This window comes from Lonchura striata, chromosome 2 (assembly GCF_050655825.1).
Source record: "Lonchura striata isolate lonStrDom1 chromosome 2, ASM5065582v1, whole genome shotgun sequence".
In the NCBI taxonomy this organism is placed as follows: Eukaryota; Metazoa; Chordata; class Aves; order Passeriformes; family Estrildidae; genus Lonchura; species Lonchura striata.
In genome coordinates this window covers 118,397,097-118,421,607 of record NC_140704.1, presented here as the reverse complement: position 1 = coordinate 118,421,607, position 24,511 = coordinate 118,397,097, and the positions used below count along the sequence as shown (strand labels likewise).

Genomic DNA, 24,511 nt, shown 5'->3' with positions numbered 1-24,511 from the left:
GTCAACCCTCAAATCTGTCTTAAGATTCAGGCATCTTTACTTGAACACCTTAACTCTAACTGCAGTATACAGGCAGAAAGATTTTTCTCCCAGCAGAGACTCAGCATGCATAGGAGATGATGAACTAAGCAGATCAAGATGCAGACTGATATGCCTGGACATAAGCAGGTATTCAAACCATGAAGTCTTACATGCTGCACTGCAGTGATACAAGCTAAAATTCAAAGCCTGAGCTTTCAAGGGAGAAAAGGAACTAAAGGAAAAGGTTATAGAATACTAAAATGGACACAGATGAAGAAGCAAGAGGAATTAGAAGTAACCTGAGTCTGAAGGCTTTCTTTGTATTGCAGAAACTGTAGAAGGACTAGACAGAATCATTGTCTGACTATCCTGTTTTTCAAGTACATTTATACCATTATGGAATGTGTCCAAAGAAGGGCAGTGAAGCTAGTAAAGGGTCTGGAGCGCAAGTCTTATGAGGAAAATCTGAGGGCAGTGGGGTTGTTTAGCCTGGAGAAAAGGAGCCTATGTGGGGACCAACACCTTACCTGAAAGCATGGTTGTGGCCAGGTGGGAGTTGGTTTCTACTCCCAGGTAGCAAGGGACAGAACAAGAGGAAAAGGAAGCTGTGCTGGGAAAGGTTTAGATTGGATATCAGTCAAAATTTTTTCACTGAGAGGGTTGTCAATCATTGGAACAGGCTGCCCAGGGCAGTGGTGAAGTCACCATTCCAGGAGGCATTTAGAAGATGTGGCACTTGTGGATATGGTTTTGTAGTGGGCTAGGCAGACTTAGGTTATTGTTTGGACTCAATGGTCTTGAACTTCCTTTCCAACTTAACGATTCTGATTCTGTGACCACTTTAGTAATCAGAATTTGCACAACCTTTCAAATTCCATGCTCTCTGATACATGATGCTAGGAGCTGTGCTGCAACTCACAATGGAGCACTAACCTTGGGCAGGAGATATGTAATCAGTGTGTTAATTATCTTTCAAAGCAGATATTTCTGTCTCTATCTGTTAGAGTTCTGGATGACATCTATCTCCTCTATTTCAGCAGCTGTTTATATTTTCTAACAAGGTTTAAGTTTTTACTGGGCTATTACATCTTCTAGCAGCACCACTGTGCAGCTTCTCTAGGTAAAAAATAATTTATATTTGTTGTCTCCTGTCACAGTTGTCTAAGAGTATTTTCCAGGATCTCAAGATGATAGACTAAATTGTTACTGAGAAACGAGAGATTTTGAATGATCTATGTTATTTTACTAATAAAAAATTGTAAACAATTTTTCCACAGACATTATAGTACTGCTGTAATAATAAGCTGTTATATTATTTTAGTGACACACTCTAGATTTTTACTCTTTTTACAGCAATATTCTAGAAACTACAACTAAAAACTGGTTTTAGAGAAATTAGAGTTCTTGTCATACAAATAGAAATGTAATTGCAGATGAAATCACTCCCTTGGTGCATTTATTTTTTAGCCTCTCCATCATACAACAGAAAAAGAAATGAAAACCAGCAAAAGACCTGTGCCTGCCTCAAAATGAAAAGAGTATTTATTACTTTTGTTAGGTATATTTTTCCCAGTAAATAATGCAGGAAAAATCTGTTTTTGTAGCTTTTTGTGTGTAAGGTTTAACCAGCTCAAGCTACAAGATTTTGCATTGGGGAAGAATATGATACTGATAACACAGTAAATGAATAAAACCATAGAATCATAGAATATCTGGAATTGGAAAGCACCCAGAAGTATCATCAAGCTCCAGCTCCTGGCCCTCCACAGGACAGCCACAAGAGTCACACCATGTGCCTGTCCAAATTCCTCTTGAGCTCTGGCAGGCTTGGGGCTGTGACCAATTAATTAATTGGATGACAGTGGAAGCAGTTACACAGTAAAGAGCGTGTACAACTGCACATTTATTAATTGGAAGACAATGGAAACAGTTACATGGCAAACTGTGTGCAACTGCTCAGCTGAGCAGCTGCAGATGTCCAACAGGGAGATGATGTACGTGTAGAAGAGAACTGGTCAGAAGGGCACAGCAGGAGGGGATTTGGAAGAACTGGCCAAGTTCATCCCACCAAAGGCTGAGGGCGCAGCCATGGCAGTGTTCCATGCCATCCTAGCAGGTAGGGTATATGCATCAATACCCATGCATTTGGAGCTGCATCCAGTGTCACTGGAACACTACTTACTTCTTTGACTGATTTTTTTTTCCTTTTTTTAATTTTTTATATGTAAATCCAGGGATTACATCCACAGCTCTTGGGCAGTCAGAAATGCTGTAACAGCGCCGTGAATGCCGTGTCCGCACCACAGTGTCTGAAGGCTGAGGTACTGCAGTGGGTACCAGGTATGGATGCTGCTGCTGCTGCTGCTGTGGCAACACCGGCGGGGTTGGAGAAGGAGGACTGCAGCCAGCTGGAGGTACCGAGGAAGGGGCGGCTGGGTATGCACAGGCAGGAGGGGGGACAGTGGGTGCCTGGAGCTGGGGTTGTTTAATCTGGAGAAATAGAGACTCAGGGGTGACTTTATCAATCTCCGCAACTCCCTGAGACGAGGTTGCAGCCGGTTGGGATTCCGCCTCTTTCCCCAGGCAAGCAGTGACATCATGAGAGGACACAGTCTCCAGCTGCACCAGGGGAGGTTTAGGTGGGACATGAGGAGGGATTTCTCCGCAGATTAGACATTGGAATGGGCTGTCCAGGGCGTGGTGGAGTCTCTGGAGGTGTTTAAGGAAAGGCTGGACGTGGCAGTCAGTGCTGCGGTCCAGCTGTCCAGCCGGTGTTCGGTCATAGGTTGGTCTCCATGATCTCGGAGGTCTTTCCCAGCCCAATCCCCTCAGGAATTCCGTGGTTCCGGGCTGCTACCCGCGCCGCCAGGCGGCGCCCTCCGCCGCCCCGCCCCGCCCGCTCGCGGGGAACGCGCGCCCCCTGGCGGCGCCCAGGCCGTGCCGCCGCGGCGGAAGCGGCGGGCGGTGCGTGCCGCACGCGGGTCCGGGCGGCTGCCGCGCCCCCGGCGGCGCGGAGTTCCCGCGGCCCTGCGCGCCCCCGCCGCCGGCCCCGCTCCGCAGGGCGCCCGCCCGCCCCCGCCGCGCCGCCGGGACCGCCCCGGCCCGGCCGCCCCGCGGGCACCCGGCCTCCGCGGGGGCGGCGGGCGGAGAGTAAAACCGGGCCCCGGCAGGGACGCGGGGCCGGAGCCGGTCCCGCCGCCGCCAGGGCAAGGTGAGCGGGCGCTGCCGGGCGGGTGGAGGGTCCGGCCCGGGCCTGGCCCCGCCGCCGCCCCGCGGGTGCCTGGGCGGGAGGTGACTCGCCGTGGTGGCCCCGGTCACCGGCGAGCTCGGGGCCTTGCCTTAGCCACCGGGGCTGCGGGCGGAGCGATGGGAGCCGGGGCCGCTCCGTGGGGCAGCCGGGCCGGGGCCGTGTCCTGCTTGCCCGGAGCGAGCCCCGACCCGCTCCGGCTGAAGGAACCTGACCGGCCGGCACGGGAGCCCGCCCAGTTCCTGGGCCGAAACAAGGGCTAAACCATCTTCCGACTTCTATGTCTCTCCTGTCGTAGGTGACATTAGCAGCATTGTCAGAGTCTTCTGGTATTTTTGGTTTGTTTTGTTTTTTTTTTTTTGCTGTGCGTGTAATGGCAGTGCTAATTGAGGTAGGAACGCCCTCCGTAGCCGTGTGTTTCTCTTGGCAGGGACGTGTCGTAGCTGCTGCTTCGCAGCGTCTTTCTAGTTTGGAAACACTGGGCTGTCCTCCAGAGGTTTCACTTGCACATTGCATATGCATGCCGAAATCGTGCCGTGTGTCGTTTACAGCGGAGCGTGCTGCTGGCTGTAATCGCTCCTATCCTGATCAGTAGGGTCTCAGTTGCCCCAGCATCTCCTGACTGCAGCTGAAGGCCTCCGTTGTAGTTTAGTTAAGGACTTTCTGGGTCATGTGCTAGAAATCAGTGACAGAAATTGTGTGTTAGTCTTGTTTCCACATCATAAAGCTTGAAGTGTAAGCATAAGTTGGTGTGCGCTGTTAGTCAAATGGGAAATTGTGTCTTTGTGAACTAATGAAAAATGTAAGCTGCTGCATTAGCAACTTAGAACTTAAAAATGTGTATTTTGAACTGCTCAACAGCAAGCTGGAACAGACCAGTGTTGTTGTTTGTTAGTGGCATGCAAGAACTATGTTGAACCTGTGTTCAGTGTGGAACTTGCAGGCTTTTTTTGGATCATAATCTGCCTTCCCTTCTTCACTGCCATAGTACCCACATTGTGATGACCTTACTGCTGCTCTAAACGAATGTGGGAAGTAGAATCTTCACAGCAAAGGGACAGGAGGCAACAGACACAAGGTATAAGGGGAGCTCTAGAACTAAAATAAAGAAAAGTATTTGCACCATGAAGGTATTCAAGCACTGGATTAGGTGACCAAAGAAGCTGTGGGATGTCTGTCCATGGAGATACTACTGGATAGACTGGACTGGATATGTCATTGAGCAACCTGAATTAATTGGCTAGTTAGGAAGAGGTTGGACAGTATAACTTCTAGTATCAATTATCCTGTGATGCTCCTCAAGATGAGGAAGCAGCATTGTTCAGGGTAGATTTGACTATTCCTAAGGAAGGTCAGTGCCTTAGCTCTTACCTCTGTGGCTGGTAACACAGAATATGTTAGGTCTTAGTTTCTGTTGCAGGTTAGCACACAGATATGCAAGTAAACTTTAAAAACTGTGATGATTGCATTTGAAGTATTGCACTGAACATTACAGGCAAAAGGACACGTAATATTTTGCAAGACTGACATGTGTGAACAGGACTTTAAATTTACTTGATGGAGGGTTTGGGGAAAGCCATAAACCATTTAAAGTATATAATAAGTGGGAGAGAAAGCTATAAGCCTTCTTTTAAGCTACATAATCACATCTCAGTTTTGGAAAAAATGCTTCTGTGCCATAACCCATGCTCCATATTGTTCTCTAGGTAGTAGCTGAAGCCATTGGAGAAGTCCAGGCATAACAGACTGATTGTGGTGTTGAATACTACTCCTAAATCTTGCTTGGTCTCACAAGTTGTGTTTCCTATACTTGCTGTGGGTGTTTGCTGCCTGACAGGTTCTGGAGTTCACCTCTGGCAACTAGAATGAAAAAGAACTTTCTCTTGCTCTCCCACACACTCTTTCCCCCTAATTCACACCACAAAGACAGGTTCATGAATTCAGTGGAGGGCATGTCACTAATCCTATGTGCTTATACGTGGCTGGAGATGAATTGGCTGCCCGTCACACTTGTCCTCAAGAACATGCTGAGGAGCAAAATGTTGTAAGCCTGAATTAGTTTGGAACAGCCATGGATTGTGGGAGCAAAGATCAGCTTTTTTCTCATTAATAGGAGCTAGTTATCTTGACTAATGTGGGTAGAGGCCAATTTCCAAAACCAAAGGAAAATGGACATCCTTGCTCTCTCATAAACTGAGGGAAAATTCAGATAGGAAAATAAGTGAAATGAGTTCTACTCTAGTATGTGTTTCAATGTTCCTTAACAAATGTGGAGTAAAACTGATCTGCTGTGTAATTTTTGTTGTCACCAGTGTTCTGAAAGCAATATTTTCTTCTATATTTTGGTCTCTTGTTTCTTGTAAAAACAGAGCAAGATAAAGGAATATTAGGCATACATGTTTGTCTGGGCATAGGAGCTTTGCAGTCATACCTGCTGTAAGTCACATTCTAATAAACAAAACACAGCAACTCGAAACTTAGATTAGTTTCATTTTTAGAAATGCTGTTCTTCCATTTTTTCTCTACAAGCCTATTTTACAGTTGCAACATTTTTTTCTTCTTGGTCCTGACTAGCAGAACTTGGGATATTGATCAACCATTTTTTTCTAGCCTAGAATAATTTTTGTACCCAGAAGTACTAGGTTTGCTGTTCAAGCACTAAAATAGCCAAGCATTCAGGCTGTCCTGTATTTGTAAGGTGAAGTGAATAGCAAGTTGTCCCTTAAATTGTACAAAGCTAAGAAAAAAATGTTTCTCCAGAGTTACAGTAAGCCTGAAGTTGCAGGCTTGACTTCTGTGGGCTGGTAACTTTTTAGGAGCAGGCATTGGAGTGGAGAGATTCTTAGACACAGTAAAGTCAGAGCAGTTAAAACTCCTAAGGGGACTTTTGTGAACTCTTTTCCCTTTTGTCTTTTCTGCTGTCTCTGTGTTGTGCTTTGGTTCTTGATATGTCGCTATTAGTGAATTTCTGGATACAAATTAAGATGTTTCCAGGGCTGAGACTTTCTTATGTGAGAGAATCTTCTTCCTGAGATGTTCTAGGGTTATAGTGAGTAGGTTTTTCTTAAAGCACTGGATTTGAGATTGTGTTTTTTCCTGTTGTAGTTAGTGCTTGAGAGAAGGTTTTATTTTATTGTAACAATAAATTAGACTAATCAATTCCACTTTCTGAAATTCAAAAATTCAGTATTAGTTGGTATTGGTAACAGTATAAATGTTCTGGGTCTGTGCAAGTTGTGCAATTTTCAATGATATAAAATCCTAGTCTGAAATTAAGCAATTGCACCATCTTTCTCCATTAGAATTGTCAGCATTTCCAGTACCTAAAAGAAAAGGACTATAAAGATCGAGTAAAAGTTTTGCTGTGTGTGAGTTAACAGTGTGAACTGTTATGACTTAAAAGTTAACAGTGTGAACTGTTATGTTTCTATTAGGTACTGCTGGGATGTGGGGTAGATGGTATATGAATAAAATGCATCAGAGAGGTTAATTATATGATTAAACAGTATAGGCAGATCTATATTTTTGGAAGATTTATTAATATATTTTTTTAAAATTTTATTTTAAACAGGAGATGACAGGTGGAAATGAATCCTGTACTGCAGGACCAACATCTATGTCCTATTTAACTTGCCTGACTTACATTCTGGAAGAATGGACTGGTGTGGAGGATATCGGAGATTATCTGAGTTACGTATTCTACATTCTATGGTTGCTTTTTCCACTTGTAGTAGTCTTTGTACTTCCAGGAGTTATTGTCATTCTCTTCTATGTTTCCATCCTCTGGCTTCATATTTATAAAAGGAAGAATGAAATAAAGGAAGCTTATTCCCATGATGTTTGGATAGGTGCAAGAGAAATGTTGGCAACCATATGGGATGGACATGGGAGAATATGGCATGGTAAGTGAGATCTGACCTTCCATTAAAAAATTCTGAAGCTCTTATTCCTCATTTAGCTTTCAAGATTATCAAGATATGCCTGATTGTTGCTGCTGGTGCATGCCAATTCAGGCCAGTTTTTTTTTTTTTGGTTCATGAGTCAGTGATGCTTGAGAAAAAAAAAAAGGACATTGAGACTTTTTTGAATGTAAGTTTTTTGTCGTATGCATTTATTCCTTTGCTGCTATAAAGTGACATCTCTGTTCTGGTTGAATATATGCAAAATTTTTTTAAGTGCCTTTTTTTCCATTTTTTGCTTTTTGTAACAATTCCTGGATTTCCTCATTTGAGGAAGACCAGAAATATGTGTTGTGTTAAAAACTAGATCAATTAATTGTATCATTTCAGGGTTAATATGTGAAGACTAGAAGTTAAATGCCAGTTTCTTGATAGCTAGTGTGTCAGCCAGCACGTTAGCATAATTTAATTTCACTTAACCAGTCTTACATGAAATGCCAAATGACGGCTAAAAGGAGCATTTAGTTGCTTCTTGAAATTACCTTCAGACCCTGACAGTGTTACAGAACTCTACTTTTTTATTTATCTTTATATTTTTGACTGCTACTTTCTCTACTAGAATGTCAAAACTAAGGGCCCTGTTCTTTGTCCTTCTGCTATTATTTCTTTATAAAGACAGACTTAATAAATGATTTGGCTTTTCCCTCTAAGGAAATCGTAAGTCTCTTTCAGAGAATTCAGTCTAGATGCAGCTAAAGGAGAAAGAAATACTTAAGAACAATTTACATAAAGAATAAATCCTTGAAAATCATCTCTATTTGTTCTCTAGTCAAAGGGAAGCGGGTTTTCAAGGCATTGATAACCAGATGGTGCAGCAGCTGTATCAGATGGGCTTTGTAAGACTAAGATGTAACTTTCAAATCTAGGAAACTACACTACATCAAAATCAACTGCTACATCAAAGAGCTTAAAATGCTCACTTCACAATAAAAAGTTATTTACTTTTTTTTCACAAGAAAATTATTTTTTAAGGCTTTGGCTCTTTTAATCCTTAGTAACTTTTCCTTTTTATAAGGACTGACATTTTATTTGTGCAAGAAGATTCTTATCCGGTCCCTTATTGAGAGCTGTGACTTTTTTCTGCCCTGCCAGCTGCTTCCCTCTTATCTATACACTTGTCTTGCTAAAGAATTAAACGTTTTCCAGTTATTTTTTCCCCCACTTGATTGATCAGGATATCATAAGAACAACTTTCCATCCTGAAATCTAACAGCATTAATAAAAAAACAACCCTACAACTTAAAAGCCCCAAACCAACGCCCAAACCTGGTGATTGATACCTGTAACTTTACATGTATTATGCCAATGCCATGTGTGTCAATTGCTGGCTTCAACACAGTTAGTGGTCCCTTGGGATGGGACACACTTGCAATGTGTTGCAGCTCCACAGGCATACAAAGTAAAACAGAGGGAGAAGAGCCAAGAGTTAACTTCAGATTTAAATTAATGGAATAAGAATTGCAGACCTTCTTTGGAAGAAGTAACAGGATTTGGTTGAGGGTTTTTTTTCTGTGTTTTGTTTTTGATTGTTAACAGTACTACTGGGTGTTAACTTAGTATGTTCTATACTGATGCCTTTTGTGTTAATTAAATGTATTATGCCCTGTAACTTGAACAGAAATGTGAGGTCAGGAAGAAGCTTATGTGTGTTTATGTATTTTGCAGCTAGATATATATAGTCCCAACTAGCTTTTAGTATATAGTGATGGAAAGCTAAAACAGGTGTAACTTGGAGAGAAGTAGCAAAGATAAGCTACATGTCCTGGAGTAAAAGGAGACATGAAAGTGGGTGCTGTCATGTCAAATCTTCTAAAACAATCACTGATGGTAATGAACTTTGAGAGATTAATAATAGCTTGAAATAGTTGTTTCTCCACTCCAGTCCGTATTTTGATTTCTCTTGAATGATTGATTCTGAGGACTTTGCAGCCCTGAAAATAGTGAACTGAAAAAATAAGGATAAATGATACAGTTTGAAATAGTGCAACTGGGTGTTTTGTTTTAATGTTGGGTTTTTTTGCTCTTTTTCTGTGTGGTACCTTAAATGAAACTTGTATTCTCTATGAAGCAACTTGTACTTCTTGTAGATACTGCAAGTTAGCTCTTGACTTGTCATTGGTCAGTTTGCTCTAACCACTTGTCAATCCATGTTGGTTTCAGTTTGCCAGCTTGCTGCAAGTTAGTTTATTTGGGATACAATTGTATAAAAATTTAACATCTGTTACATTTTTAACTCCTAACAGGTTATGAGCTGCATGGTGTTGAAAATATTCCTCAAGGACCAGGACTTGTTGTGTTTTATCATGGAGCTACTCCCGTTGACTATATCTATTTCTCAGCTAGACTTCATGTAATGAAGAAGAGGTGCTGCAGCGTAGTAGCTGATCATTTTGTCTTTAGATTACCAGGTAACATACTTCATTATAAGCAAGCAGTTTTGGAATTTTTATTTTAATTTTTTAATTGTGTAATTAATAAAAACCGTGTTGCAGGAGCACAGCTTTCAGAACAGACATTCAGACAAATTTAGTGCAAGTTTTGAAACTGAGCATGTTCTTTACAAACAGGAGTGAGACTGGTCTATGCAAGGATAGGACATAGTCCTGCTAAGGCAACACCTTCCAATGACTCTAGGGTGTTTAGAAACAAAGAGAAGGAGATTGTAGAAGAAGCAGCGTTCTCTGTATAAATCATTAGCAAAGATTTCAATAAGACATTAACATAGGCAGAATGAGTGGTGTGAACTGATTAAAAATCAAACTTGTTTAGAAAAAATACCCTGTAAGTTGCATATTGAAGTTGAATACTAGTCTGGAGAGACAATGCATTTTCTTATCCCACCCAACTCTTTGCCAGTTGAGGCTGGCTGGCAGTGGTACCCGTGCCCAGGAAGACTGTTTCAAGTAGAATCTGTTTTGGAGGAAAGCTAGAGAAGTGTTCAACATGTTTGTGTGAGACTTGAGGTGAAGCAGGTAGAAAATGAAAAACACGTTTAGGGCAAGATTTTGGCTGAGTAGCCTAGTGAAATGCACTGCCAGTTGGTGAAATTATTATGTGATGGGTTTGTTTTTTTGTCTTTGTGAAATACAGTAGTACCCTCTTTCTTTCTCAAGTTTGGTTTGTGATTAAAGGCCTATCAATTCACAAAATGAATGACAAGCAGCATTCTGTAGTGTACTGGTGCTGTTAGTAGGACCAACTCATGTAGGAAAATCTTTTTGTTGGTATAGATTTATTTCAGCCTTAGTCCCTGAAAAGAACTTTTTCATACTGATTACAGTATGGCTTTGCCTCTACAACTGCTTTTGCCAACAGATTCATTTATCAGTGGTTATCAAATCTTTTGCATACATATGTCTAATATAACCTACTTTGTGATGCAGATTTGACTCCATATTGTGTCTTTGTAGGCACAGATGTTTATCAAATGGGGCATTATGTTTTACTCCTTTTCTGCTTAAAAATAAGGCTCTAAGTGGGAGTATACTTATGAGTCCCCCAAATATCATTCAGTAGCATTGCAGAAATATCTTGCTGAATGGCTGATCTTGAAGAACTGGTTTTAGCGGTACAACATCTAGCTAACAGCTACGGGCATTCCTCAGGGAATGATACTGAGGCCACTGCTGCTTAGAGTTTTTATAGTATCCCTGGATGAGGACCTGGAGCTTGCACAGGAAATTCACTGATGGTACCAAACTGGGGAAGCTGCTGATATACTGGGCATTAAAGCTTGTTCTCAGAATGACTTCATAGAATTCAACTGGTAAAATATTATGAAGTTCAACAAAAGCAAATGTAGATTTGTGCATCTGGGATAGAGCAATTCTGTGCAACTGATCTCTGGATAAAAAAGGACTTAGGATTCTAGTGGACAACAAGCTGGATGTGAGTTGGCAATGTGCCCTTACAGCAAAGATGAACTGCATGGTGAGCTTTTTGTAGCATGAATAGTGCTACAGTAGTGAAGAAATTTTTTTCCTTTGGTATGGCACCTGTGCAAGCACATCCTGTGACATGGTGTCCAGTTTTGGACTCCCTCGTACAAGGTCATCAGTGGATGATGGGGATCTGGAGCACACAGTGTACAAGGAGAGGATGAGAGAACTGGATTTGTTTGGTGTGTTCCAGATAAGGGTGGGGAAAGATACTATTACTGTCTTCAGCGACCTAGTGGGAGGGTGGGGACAAGAGGGAGTCAGACTCTGCTCACAGGTGCACAGTGATAGATTGAGAAGTAACAGAAACAAGTTGCAACACAGGAAATTTTGATTAGACATGTGGAAAGGTATTTTACCATGAGAGAGATCAGACACCTGAACAGATTGCTTAGGCAAGTTGAGGAATCTCCATCTTGCAGACTTTCAAAACTCCACTGGGTGGGGCTCTGAATAGCCTGATCTAGTTGAACCCGCTTTGAGTGGGAGGCTGGACTAAATGACCTCCAGAGCTTCCTTCTAATCTACATAATTCTCTGATTCTGTGAAGGAATTAAGGCTGTTCAGGGAGACAAGTCCAAAGAGCCCAGAAAATGTTGTGGATTGTTTCAAAATAAGCACAGTAATCTATGACTGGCAACTTGGGTAGATGTTGCTTCCCTTGTGAATCAAACCAGAAAGACTGTGTAATTTTATCCTAATACTAAGGCTGTCTGATCTTGATTAAGTGTTCAGATTAAATTGGGTGCTTTTCAGAAGATGTTTTAACCAAAGTTGTGCTCAATGTAGGGGAAATGGGAAGGGATGGTGGTGCATTTACGGAGTCTGTTAGACACATACGGATGTGTCAGAGTTGTGTCAGTATTAAGTATGCTTTTCTTGCATTTTTGGAGAAGAAGGATATGAAATATGGTCATGTAAATTCTTTTTTCCTTCTTTTATAACTAGAGGTTAGCCACAGGGAAAAACAAACTCAGTATTCCAGCTTTCTGGTTCCTTTAGACTCTTAGCTGTGTAGTGTTCAGAAAAACATTAATTTCTCTAAGTTTAGGAGAAAGTCTTTTCCCAAAGCATTCAGAGAGGATTGAGATTTCACTTGTGTTCTTCTCCATCATCCTCTGCTATAGTATGGGCCATTTTTGCTTCCTTAAGTCATTTGAAAGCCCTCTTTAAATGGTTGCCTGTTATTTTATGTGACTAAGACAGTCCCTTTCCTGTAATGTTCCAGAGGAAAGGACCTTTGGCATCTTACATGCACAAGATATTGCAAAGTATCTTGTGGACTGGATGCTCTGCAGATATATTTGTGTGATTATCTACAGTTATGGAAAGTTGGATTCAATAATCTGAATGGTTCCTCTCTATCTGGGGTCCTAAAGGTCAACCATGGGAAAATTATGACATCCGTGCCATCCTGCTATCCAGCAGCTGACAGCCGTGATGTTATGGTCAAGATAGAAAAATGTACATAGTGCACAAATTGAAAACAGTGTTACATGCTTTACTGGGTACTCTCCAAAGGGTTTTCAAACATTTCTGCCCATACAGCCTTGTGGAAAATAGGAGAAAAGTATGCTGGGGCAAAGGGCAGAGTTCAGGTTGAACCGTGGAATAAAATTAAGTTTGAACTTCTTGGTGTCTGGAAGAACATGTTCTGCATGGCTGAAAAATTGTGTTTAGATAATTCTGAGAGTTGTTTTTGTTTAAAATGGAAAAACAGATTCTTGATTCCTTTCATGCAGTGCTACCTGGTACTACCCCAGTGTTTCTTCTAACTTTCTGGTGACCTTTGCCTTGGACACAGGTACCCTGGCTGTCCTTTCTGGGCCATTGTGTCAGATTCTGTCTCTCAGCTGCTTTAAGGGAGCCAGGTACTTCTTTGGTACTGAAGCACAGATATCAATAGTAATGTGTGATCTGCTGGCAGGGCTGTGAAGTACAGCTCAGAATATAAAGTTGATACTAAAAGTCAAGAGAGGAAATACAGCTGAGAAATTTTGTGAGGACTTAAAACCTCCCTGGACAACTATTCTGTAGTACATTTTTTTTTTTTGTCTGTATTCTGTCAATATTCTGTTATTTTTTTTACTGGTATATGAACTGGACTGACTCATGGTGTTTGCTTTGTCACACACAACCTCCCCCTCATCCCTTCCTCAGTGTATCCAATGCAGAAACAGTGTTGTCACAGTCTTTGCTTCCTTGGAGTCTCTTTTCCTGCTCATCTCAACCCTTTTCATGACTGTTTTGTCTGTCTCCTGAGCTCACTAACAGAAAGTACTTAGAGACAGACAGCTTTTTACCACCAGGTACATTCCAGAGAGCTTCAATTAGTTTGGAAATATCAAGCATTGTAAAAATCAGCTATTGAAAATCCCACAAAAAAAAAGCACCTGAAAGAAATTAATTTCAATTAGGTAAACTCTGTTTCAGGTGTTCTCCCATGCAAATGCTACTTGATGAAAACTGAGTGTCATCAGCAGTGTGTGAGGCAGGCACAGCAAAATATGAGACAGGTGTAATGCAGCGTGTGTTCTGTGGCCATGTGTATGGACAGATCCTGATTGGGTATAGAGATGAGTTGGGAGTAATTATACTCACACCAGATAAAAAGACTAGTTAGAGATCAGAGTTTAGTTAAGAATAAACTAATAATGTCTTGCCTCATGCTTTTCTTCCCAAGCCCTTAGTTTATGCAAGCTATAAGAGAAGACAGACCTCTGTATTCTTAACTTTGTTTGCTCTCTCCTTTAGCAAGTATGTGTGTGTATGTAGCAAATGTGTGTTCATAGTCACAGCTATTCATTTGTTATTAAGAGGCGAACTTAACTAGATCAGTTCTTTGTGGCTGATAAGGTTGTTTGCTTCAATGGGAAACTTCAAGAAAGAGAAGTAATGTTTTCCTTACCACCCAGTCATCCAAAGTTACCATTTTGGTACTGCTACTACACTACTCATAAAACATAAGGTTTAAAATCTATTGAACCAACCAAACAGGACTTACTTCGTGCAAACAGAGGTCTGTAGTAGTTATGTTCTTTAATGATAGGTTAATTGTCTAAATTGATCAGATGTTTTCCTTTTGATGCTTGTAGCAAATTTTTCATATTCTGTCTCTTGAGGAGTACAGTCTGAGTGACATGTCAAATTCAAGGTGATAAGAGGAGTTTATGTAACTTTAGGTCAAAAACTTCACTTACAATATTAACAGAAGGTGAGTGTACCCAGTTGAGGCTTACCAGATGCCTCTGTATGAAATACCATCCAGACTGAACCAGAGTCAATTGCTGCAATGATCCCTTATGCAGAGAACAATGCATTTTCTTTTTTATTCTCCTTCTTATGCACTACTGTTCTTTACTGAAGTTCACAAAACAGAACCACAACTATTTCCTGGTTTTGCTTCTTGTTGCTCTCTATTTGGGCTGTGCTATGTTTGAGCAGTAGAGCCAGAGCAAGGAGCCAGTGCCCTTGAGTCAAATAGTTCCTTCAAAGGGACATGTGAAAGATATCGCAGAGTGCTTGGCAGTTCTTTTTCAGTTTAGTCCTGACTGTGGGATAACACTTGACTTTACTATGACAAAAAGCCACTAAAACCCCTAAATCTTCAACTTTGCAGACCAAAACCTGTAAGTTAGACTTAATGCTTCAGTCCCTCTTGGGGACTGGGGACTACAGCTTATTAGACAATTAAGTTTTAGCCATAGTGTTCCTTGCTGGGAATCTGTACTCAATGGTAGTATGAATTAACATTTTCAGAATTCATGTTATCTTAACCCTACAGGTTTTAGAATACTACTTGAGGTATTGGGAGTTATACATGGACCAAAAGAAGCTTGTGTCAGGACTCTGGAGAAGGGCCATCTGTTAGCCATTGCCCCAGGTGGAGTTCGGGAAGCACTCTTCAGTGATGAAATGTACACTATTTTGTGGAGTGATCGCAAGGGCTTTGCCCAGGTGGCCATTGATGCAAAAGTGGTAAGTATGACACATAATGGAAGAGAAGCAAAGAAAGCTAAGTTGTTAGTACTTTCTTCCAGAGAAAGCTGTTTTGTTTATCATGTATTTGATGTTAGATTTCTGACAGTCATGAGTATGGTCTACTTGCTCTAACAATTACATTTCAAGACTCTTTTTGTCACTTTTGATAGATAAGAAGGCTTATGAATCAGCTAAGAATAGTGTGGTTAGGAAGTCCAGAGTTCAAAAGAACAAGAGATGAAATACGGAATGGTTTCTCCTTATAAGCATATGCTGTTTTATACATACCTGGTTGGTATTGTGATGGTCTAGCCCTCCCTGACCAGCATGGTTGGGAAACAACCCTACATACCAGAGTCACAGAATGTGCTGAGTTGGGAGGGACCATCAGGATCATGGAGTCCAACTCATTGTGTCTGTTTGTTCTGTCACTGAAGTGTGGTGTGACCAGCAGGGTATAGACTCACCGACACTTCCTACTGTATTGGTATTTTATGGCAGTGAGGGATGTCCAGGGCTGGTCACTGGTGTGAACTCTTCAGTTCTAATGTACAGCACAGGGCTTGGTCAGCAGGCAGGTAGTTATTCACAGAGGACCAACTGTTAAGGGACAACAGTGTGTGATACATTTGAGTATATTGAACTATTTTAGTAATCATTTCAGAGTCACTCTTGTTCTAGATTTATACTTGGAAGATGTGTCATATGTCCGTAGGTCTGCATATACCTAATTTAAAAGCAAGTCTCACACCAGGAGTTTTATATTTAGTTACTGTCAAAGACGAACTACTTAAATCTCTGGATTTTATACAGAAATAGAATACTTTTAAGACCCAAGTGTGCATCACTTTTCTCACAAGGAAAATAACACTGTTTAAACAGGTATTTTCAACAAGTTTAGATTTGACTAATGTATTACAATAGCATGTGAAAGGCCATACTTGAGATTCAACTATGATTGTACTAGTTGCATTTATTGTATTGCATGTGTGTTCCTTTATGCACTCACAAGGGTCTTGTAGCTTCATCCCCTCTAAAAAAAAACCCCAAGAGATGCAGTAAAATAGAAAGAGTGTCAGACACAGGCTGAAACTGGGAAAAACATCTTTATTTAGATTAAAGATGAACTTCTAAGTCACCTTGAATCATAAGCAGAACTCCTCATGGAAAGAAGAATGTGTCTAAAACTGGAGCCTTCAACTTGTTGAAGTTGTCTTATTTCAGCAGGTTTTTTGCCAGAATTTCTGTCATATGAACAAAAATTTCTACCTCTATGTCAAAAGTAATATGTTCCAAATAAGATTGTTCTAGAATAAATATATTTGTATGCATTCAGTATAGGCAATTGCACTTCTTATTTGTAATTATTAACAGACTTTTTTTTTTCCTCTCACAAAATCCCAACTTCAGGCATGTCTGAAAAGTTACATGTGCTAGCTCATCCCCATGCTTGGCTTTAAAAAGTTTAAAAGAATTTGAGTTCATGAAAATCCCATGAAGAGTTCTGTATTTATGACGATGCTGTGTACAATGGGCACATACTATAAAATGCTATCGAAAAACTTTATATAGTAGATGACCCCCTCATAGTTCTTGTAAATCTTGACAGCTGTTTGTAATTTTAAAAACAGCAATAAAAACTTGAAATATTCAACACCATTCCAAGTACTTATCAGCAGAAATAAGTCATGGACATGTATTGAATATGACACATCAAGTGTGAAACAATACCATCAGCACAGAGAGGAATCAGACAAGTTTAGTGTCCCAATCCTGTGAATCCTTCCCTTTGAGCATAATTACAAATTAGGTAAGAGGTTTAAGCACTTCAGTCACAACTGTGCAAACACTGCTAGATGGGGAGAGGGATGCCTAAAAGTTCCATAGGTTCTGAAATTCTGGACTGCTCTGAGAAGATAGACTTGTTGAAACAGTGACTCACTGAAATCTTGTGGTATTCTCCAGTTTGAAACCTCATGGCAGAAGGTCACAGAAGAACTTCAGAATACCTGTTTTACTCTCTATATATTCTTGTCTGAGAAACACTTCTTAAGTTAATTTGCCTGTTGAGTTTAAGTGAGGTAGAAGTTTTTTAGATAGCTCTATCTTCCTTAAATTCTTAACTATTTTTTTTCCCTCCTAGCCCATCATTCCTATGTTTACACAAAATGTCCGAGAAGGCTTTAGGACATTAGGAGGAATAAGTAAGATATTTTCTATTTTTCTGTAGTTTATTTTTCCATGTGTGTTTAGCCTATCTCTGTAGAAATAATCCTCATATAAATTTGAGATTTAACACAGCCTTGTTTCTTGATGTTTGCTCTCTGGTAGAGTTCAGAGATACTAGGATTTAATATTATCATTAGATGTGATATTAGCTCATCTAGGTTATTTTCCACATAACAGTGTTCTTCTGAACAAGAAGTAGAAGAAAGAAAAAAGGACACAGAAAAAGGCAGGAAGATTTAAAGTACTTTTTTCCTCTGCTTATATCTGCTAGGCCAACCCTAGGTTTCTGCTGTCTGTTAAGAAGCAAAGCAAACAAGTTGGCAACTAATACATTATTCCTGTTCTCCTAAAGTTTCTGTGTTTACACTTCTACCTGTACTTAAAGTTTGAACTACATTTAATCTGTAGTTGCTTTTCTATTCTGCACTAGACCTGTGGTTCCTCACAAAACCTTGCATTTGGCAGCTCTCCTTCCTTATCTCTATGGAACTTGCAGTCTGAACATGAATAGATGGGTATTGTGTCTGAGGGGTCCATCTCTGGGATGATTAGATGCCCACATCTCTGTTCATTTGCTGGTGTTAAACTCCCTTTTTTTTTATATCTCTTAGTTACTATCTAGCAGAGGGGCCTGAACACGTCTCCACACCACATGTTCTGCTTCAAGTAAGGCATCATCACCTTCATCAGAGGGCTGCAGTGCAACACAATTCTGTTTCTCTCCCACTCATGCTATATATTGTATGAGAAAGCCAAGGCATCAGATACTGAAGCTGGAATAATTCACACATTTGTCATGTTGTACAAAAATAAACAGCAATTAATTGTTGCTGTGTTCAGGAGAATCCCAAACAGAAGAAATTTTGAAGCCAAAATAATTTATGCTACTTGCATTCTACAGCAGAGTTGCTAGAGAAGTGCAATTTCTTGGTCACTGGAGGTGTTACTCTACTTTCAGTAGTTGTGTCTTTGTTTTTATAGGTTGTGTACAGAAAATTCCACATCTTGAGCAGTAAGGATTTTCTCATGCCAGCATGCCAGTTAATGGAGTTTCTTGTCTGAAATTGAGAAAGATAGCATTAGTGCACATTTTTCAAAGACTCTCTTCTGGGTACATTTGGGATAAACGCTTAGAAGCAGCATGTGGAGAAGGATGTGTCCTCCTAGAGCTGTTTGAAATACCTGTTTTTTCTCTCTTTTTATGTTATTTAACTGCTACCAGTGTGTGATCTGAAAGAGCAATTCAGTATGTTAGCATGAGTGACTTTTAGGCAGATAAGGCTATTTCTGATCCTACAGACCTCAGTGGGACTGGACATGTAGTTTTCCAATACTAGTTTCTAATGCTAACCTGTCAAATGAGCTGAACCTGTAACCTGTATTGCATAGGATTCTCTTCCTCTCCAGAGAGGCAGCTATTGAATTTTTCTCCTCTTTCTTCTCGTTTCAGCTACTCTTTGGAAGAAAGATTTCACACCAAGTTAGGGTAGAAATAAGTCTGATATAAGCATTAATGCAGCTTTTAGGAAATAAAAGTCAAGGTAGGATAGCACTTGAGATGACACATTATTTGAGAGTCTGGGTTGGGAGCTATATTACTTTGCAAGCCAGTTTCAATGTTCAGACATAATGGGGACAAAAAACTTTACAGAATAATCCCAGTGTCTCTCTTTCTCTTTCTCTCTTCCCTTCTTTACCCTCCCCCACTCCCCTTCTCCCTTCCCCACCTTTCTTTCTCCTGTTTTCAACTACATTTTTTCACATTAGAAATACTTAGGTCACTATATGAGCGTACTAGATTGCCAGTAGTTCCTCTGTACGGGGGGTTTCCTGTCAAGCTTCGTACATTTATTGGAGAACCCATTCCATATGAACCAAATATGACTGCTGAGGAACTAGCTGCAAAGGTAAGATAGTTATTTATATATGTACATTTAAAATACCGACTGTTCTGTAAAAACCACTGCAATAGTCTTGTCAAGTGATTTCTGTCTAGGAGCCAGTTACAGAAATTGGTGGAATCATGGTAAGTTTTGTACTTGCCTAAGTCTGAATGTCGTTCTTAGATACCATATTTTTATTACTACAATTTGCAGATGTTCTAGGTCTTTTATAGTTAATTGCACCCTATATTTGCTTTGAGAAACAATTTGCTTTAAAGACTGAAGAAGTTTGGTCAGACAAGACAGCTCTCAGTTGATAGAGAGAAGCACTTCAACCAAGAAGGAAGCATTCTGCTTCCCGGTGTTTTCAGAAAGATGCTGAGGAAGCCTTTCAAACATAGCAAATCTATGTTCACAAACTGTTGGAATTACATACAATAAAAGAAAAATATAAATAATTTCACTGCTTTGTCTAGTGTGTTTCTATTTTGTCCAGTTTCTAGCCCAGCAATTTAACTTCTAAATGTTCCTGTAATTAAGATTTAGATGCCTTTATAGAAAGGATTTTCAGATCCTCATGTTTATTCAGTTTATTAATAGATTTCACAGTGCAAAGACATAAACCAGTTAAGTGGTGGAGCAGTGAGATGGAGTGGGTCGAAGTAGGTATTTTTGAAAACTCCACAGATGGTCACTTACAATATTCTGAAAACTTCTCTTGAGAGAGAGACTTTTCTTGATCATGCAGGTGTCAGTTCAGTTGTCTCTCTTTGCCTGTTTATCCTATGATTAGGTCTCTGCAAAAAGACTCTTAAAGTGTTTGTCTGCAATATCTTAGGCCCTGGTTATGGAGCACTGGTTGTTTCTTTTGTGGGGTCACTATGACAGACTTCAAAACTGCTGGCTTTTAGCAGAGAATGTGTTTAAGTTACTTTCAGACAGGTGTTGACATCTTACATTTATGCCAACCCTCACTTTTTTCTGACTTAAGTTCAGATTCTGCTAGATAAAACCCCTAGAGTGCAAATTCCCTAGAATCTTATTGAGATTATTTTGAAGTTGTATCTCATGTTTTGGGCTGTGGCACAGTATGCATTTTCCCATTATATAGAGCAAACAATAAAGCTCAATTTTTTTTACCTAATACAAATTTTAGATCTGTAGAGTCACCTAAGACCAGATGTATGAAGTCCTTCTCCAAGGACATAACAGTTGATTACTTACTTCATATAAACAATGGGAGCTTGTACCAATAAGCATTCTACCAACATCTGCCCTTGCTGACCACTGGTTTACAGAGACAAATAATTATCTGTTCTTCTGTTTCAGGCCTTAAGAATTCCCTAGCCTGTGATTGTCTAGGCAGAATAGGAGATGTGTTCTCACCACAGCTTTTGCATGTTGCCCTGCCTTTTGAATGTTCCCTATAGAGCTTTTATATAATAAAAGTAACTACTGTACACTCCTTGGCCTGTTTGTTTTTTGAGTGAAAGTGAAGTCTGTTGTCACATGCAGCTAAGTGGCCTGAGCATGTGTCACAGGACCAGATCCTTCAGGGGCCTTGGGTCCAGAGGGCATTACCTTGTACAAGTCAAGTCTGCTTGGTATTTCCAGTGCCGCTTCTGAGCATGTGTAGAAGCAAAGGTGATGCCCACTGGAAAAGTGTTATTGGTGTAAGCCTGGGCATAGGTAGAAGTTTGAGTTGCAGTACATCATGCAGCTGTTTAACATGCTTTATAGACCTAAGTCTCTTCATGAATTTACTGTTTTTTGACTTTTGTGTATCACAAATACAGCTTATGAACACAGCTACCACACATAAGAGATACCAGTTTGTTAGTCTGTTTCTTGACAGTGTTCTCACAATCATGTCCTATGGGGGTAAATATGGAAGAACAATATTTTGAACTTGCAATAGTTCTGTGATATTTGAAAGGATTAAAGAGAGCTTAGGAATTGTGTTATTATATGAGCAGTATGAAGATGAAGTTTTCTGACCAAAACCTTTTCTCTTTCCCTACAGACAAAAGCAGCAGTCCAAGCTCTCATAGAAAAACATCAGAAAATACCAGGAAATATATTTAGGGCTCTAATGGAACGATTTCAAACACAAAAGAAAGACGATTAAGGTCTTCTGGACTTAAACTTCTATAACTACTATTTAGTTATAATATTCTTAAAGTCACATTTGTAAATTATTAATTCTTCTAATAATAGGTTTTAAATACTGTCCTAATGATACTGCTGTAAAATTCACTTACCCTTGCCCTTTCCCCTGTCCAGTATCAAGCTCAGGAACCCAAACATCAAATCATTCATAATGGGGCAAAGTTTAATTTTTGATAAATGCATTCCTACCTTGGAAGTGTCTGGGTTGTTGATTTTGTTTTTTTGTTTGTTTGTTTTTTGGTTTGTTGTTTTTTTTTTTTTTTTTCCCAAATAATACTTGCAAGCCTTTATGTATATGGTCTGTCTTCCTTTTGGTCTGTTATTGTCTCCCATCCCTAACATTATGGATCTCTAACCTGAATGTCAAACCCTGTGCAGAGCTGGAGTCTTAATGTTTTGACCATCATCATTGCAAGAAGGTTTTGTGGGCCAGATGAATGCCATACAACATTATGAGAACTTTGCTGAGATTGTTACTCTCACACTGCTGGGAAGCAGTCCACCACTTTTGGCCTGTAGAACCTCTAGCAGTGCCTGCAAAACCTATGTTGCAAAGTGTTTAGTTTTGCTGGGTGAGCTCAGAAAGGGTTCAGAGGAATGAAAATTGATTAGAGAACTACAGTGATCCAAGGAGGTTTGTTATGGAAACCACTCTGATGCTGTGGATGGGAACCCTACAACACAACTGCTATTGCAAGCCAAGGCATATTGGATATCTGCCCATGAGTAGAGACTTATCCCATTTATTTCTCAATTAATCTACAAATTCTCTTTTGAAACAATGAGCCAAGCATTCGAACATCAAGAAGTAAAAATGAGAATACTGTTTAGTAATATGAGCTCAAAAATCTTTATTTTGATGGAAAGAGAAAATTGTTACAACACTGTAAAAGCGGTAGCTCTTTTGAAAAACAGAATTGGCATTCCCAAATACCTTTAAGATTTAGTATATGGATAAACTATTAAATGTATTCTTTGAACAGTTATTTATGTCAGTTAAATAATGAAGGAGAGGGAGTTCTGTATACTTAAGTGGAAATAATTGAATCAACAGGAGAGAAATGTAAGATTGGGCTTTTGTGCACTTCCAGCAAATTATATTTTTTTCTTAGCTAAAGCCTATGATTTTATTTGCCATATAGGAAATATCTGAAATATTTCTTCTAATTTCCAGGAATTTTGGTCTACAGTTCTTAAATTAACATCTGGGAACTTTTTAGTTTTGGGATGAGGACAAACTCCTTCAGAAAAAAGAGGTTTTTGCTATATGATGTGGTTGCCTTTCAATATTGTTGGGGTGTGACCTTTTCTTAAAAAAAATACACCTTCCCGAAAAATACCCAGTAGCCAACATTTGAAGGAGCAGTTATATTTGATATAGTAGTAATTCCTCTCACCATTTAAGCACATACTTTGCTTTATGCTCTTTTAAATGTGTAAATTAGTGTTATTGCATAACTGCATGTGGGTGATGCCCTATGTTAGAGAAATATCACTTTATGGGAAATTGTCTGTCAAATGTGGTTCACAGGAAGCAAAAGGCTTACTTAATGATATTATTTTTTACCAAAAACATTTTACGTGGTGTTAAATTTTTTAAAGCTTTGGAAAGTGTCATGGTATCTAAAAACAAATGCCCATTCTGAAGTTTTTTCAATGACTTGGGTTTTACTTGAAGGCAAGATTGTGTTCCTTTTAATTTATTGGACTGTGTTTCAAAAATACTGTTAACACAGCATATCATTAAAAATGATAATGCTAAATTCCTGCATTGAAATATAACTTAAGTATGCTTTTTTTGATGTCCATCTTGATAAAAATGTACATCAGTCTGTGTTGTGAACATCTCAAAGCTGAACATATTTTGTGTTGAGTTTGCATGTATGTAAAAGAGAGCTCAATCTAAAAGGTTCTATTAGACCTGGACAGACATTGTTATCAGAGATTTTGTAAAATTTATTAAGTGTGTGGATTATTTGCTGCAGTTTTGTCCCTTTATGTATTAAAAGATCAGTATAAAAAATGAAGGACAGTATTGGTACTCTCTTAAGTGTTCATATTTGTAGAGGCCTTTCATATTTATTTCTATATATTAAAAATATATAAATGACACCTTTTGAATAAAATTGACAACTGGAACAGACTTCTGAAGTTTTGTGTTGTATTTGAATTAAATGGAATGATATGGCCTGTCCTGCTGAACCTTGAGTGGTTTTGAGCAGCATGTCCTACCCCTGAGATGCCCTTCTTGCCTTGCAGCGTCTGAATAGAGATGGAAGGAACAAAACCCCATAAGGAATGAAATGAAAAATAATTCAGACACCTGTGGAATAAAGGAAAAAAGTCACATAAACAATAAGGTCTGAGTTTTAATAGTTGCAGTCTGTGCTGCAGAGGGCCTTCACAATACAAGCACTGCAGTACCACTTCAGTTAAAAGTTTTGCCACAGAAAATAGGCTATAAATACTGACTACTAAGGTTTATTTGTACATATTTGGGGTATGAATGATTGACTGCTTAGTTTTATTGAAAAAGAGGCAGACATGGATAGATACTCTCAGAAGTAAGTTTATAGACCTGGCATCCTTTTAGCTGATTTGGTTTACTGTGCATCAAACAGAAGTATTCAAAGGGAATTTTAGCAGGGTTAGACTAAACCACTGATTGTCTGGGTGGCCTTTAGATACACTGAAGATATTACATGTTTCACCATGTGAGCAGCATAAGCAGGATATGCATTTTTAGGTTGTTTGGAAGTAGAGCAACTGCTGTACTGACAGGTCTTCATCATTATCTCTCAACAAGACCCAAATCTCCTACTGGCCAATCTACTGTCCTGTTGTGTAATAGCAGAGCTCAGTCTGAACATCTATTATTAGGCTGCTTTCATATGAAATTAATCTTTGCAAATGCAAGGTAGAGCAGTTAATCAGCACTGTCAACACAACTGTGTGGCTCATCCGGTATGGGGTTTGCTGTAAAGTATAGCATTATGTTGCTTCATCCTATTATTCTGTGGAGAAGATACTGCTGATGACAATGTGTTATGTCTACAGTGCTTAATCCCATCATGGGATTATTAA

At 39.7% G+C, this 24,511-nt stretch overlaps 1 protein-coding gene across 2 annotated transcripts; it reads left to right on the top strand.

Moving 5' to 3' along the window:
* The first annotated feature begins 63 nt into the window (after positions 1–63).
* Positions 64–23,570, top strand: LOC110484765 (DGAT1/2-independent enzyme synthesizing storage lipids-like). Of its 2 annotated transcripts, XM_085573838.1 has the most exons (8): positions 64–2,137; positions 2,256–2,435; positions 6,840–7,170; positions 9,471–9,635; positions 14,950–15,143; positions 17,290–17,350; positions 19,143–19,282; positions 21,282–23,570. In XM_085573838.1, the coding sequence occupies exons 2-8, from the start codon at positions 2,364–2,366 to the stop codon at positions 21,384–21,386; spliced, it is 1,068 nt and encodes a 355-aa protein (XP_085429964.1). In that variant the 5' UTR covers positions 64–2,137; positions 2,256–2,363; the 3' UTR covers positions 21,387–23,570. The 2 variants fall into 2 exon arrangements, with proteins under 2 accessions (XP_085429964.1, XP_021411362.1); XM_021555687.3 differs by lacking the exons at positions 64–2,137; positions 2,256–2,435 and adding an exon at positions 3,088–3,232.
* The last annotated feature ends 941 nt before the right edge of the window (positions 23,571–24,511 follow it).

Excerpts from the sequence above, each read along its gene's own strand:
- LOC110484765 (XM_085573838.1), top strand. The coding sequence starts at position 2,364 with ATGGATGCTGCTGCTGCTGCTGCTGTGGCAACACCGGCGGGGTTGGAG. Across the intron at positions 7,171-9,470 it reads ACATGGGAGAATATGGCATG|GTTATGAGCTGCATGGTGTT; the intron begins GTAAGTGAGATC and ends AACTCCTAACAG. Across the intron at positions 9,636-14,949 it reads TTTTGTCTTTAGATTACCAG|GTTTTAGAATACTACTTGAG; the intron begins GTAACATACTTC and ends TTAACCCTACAG.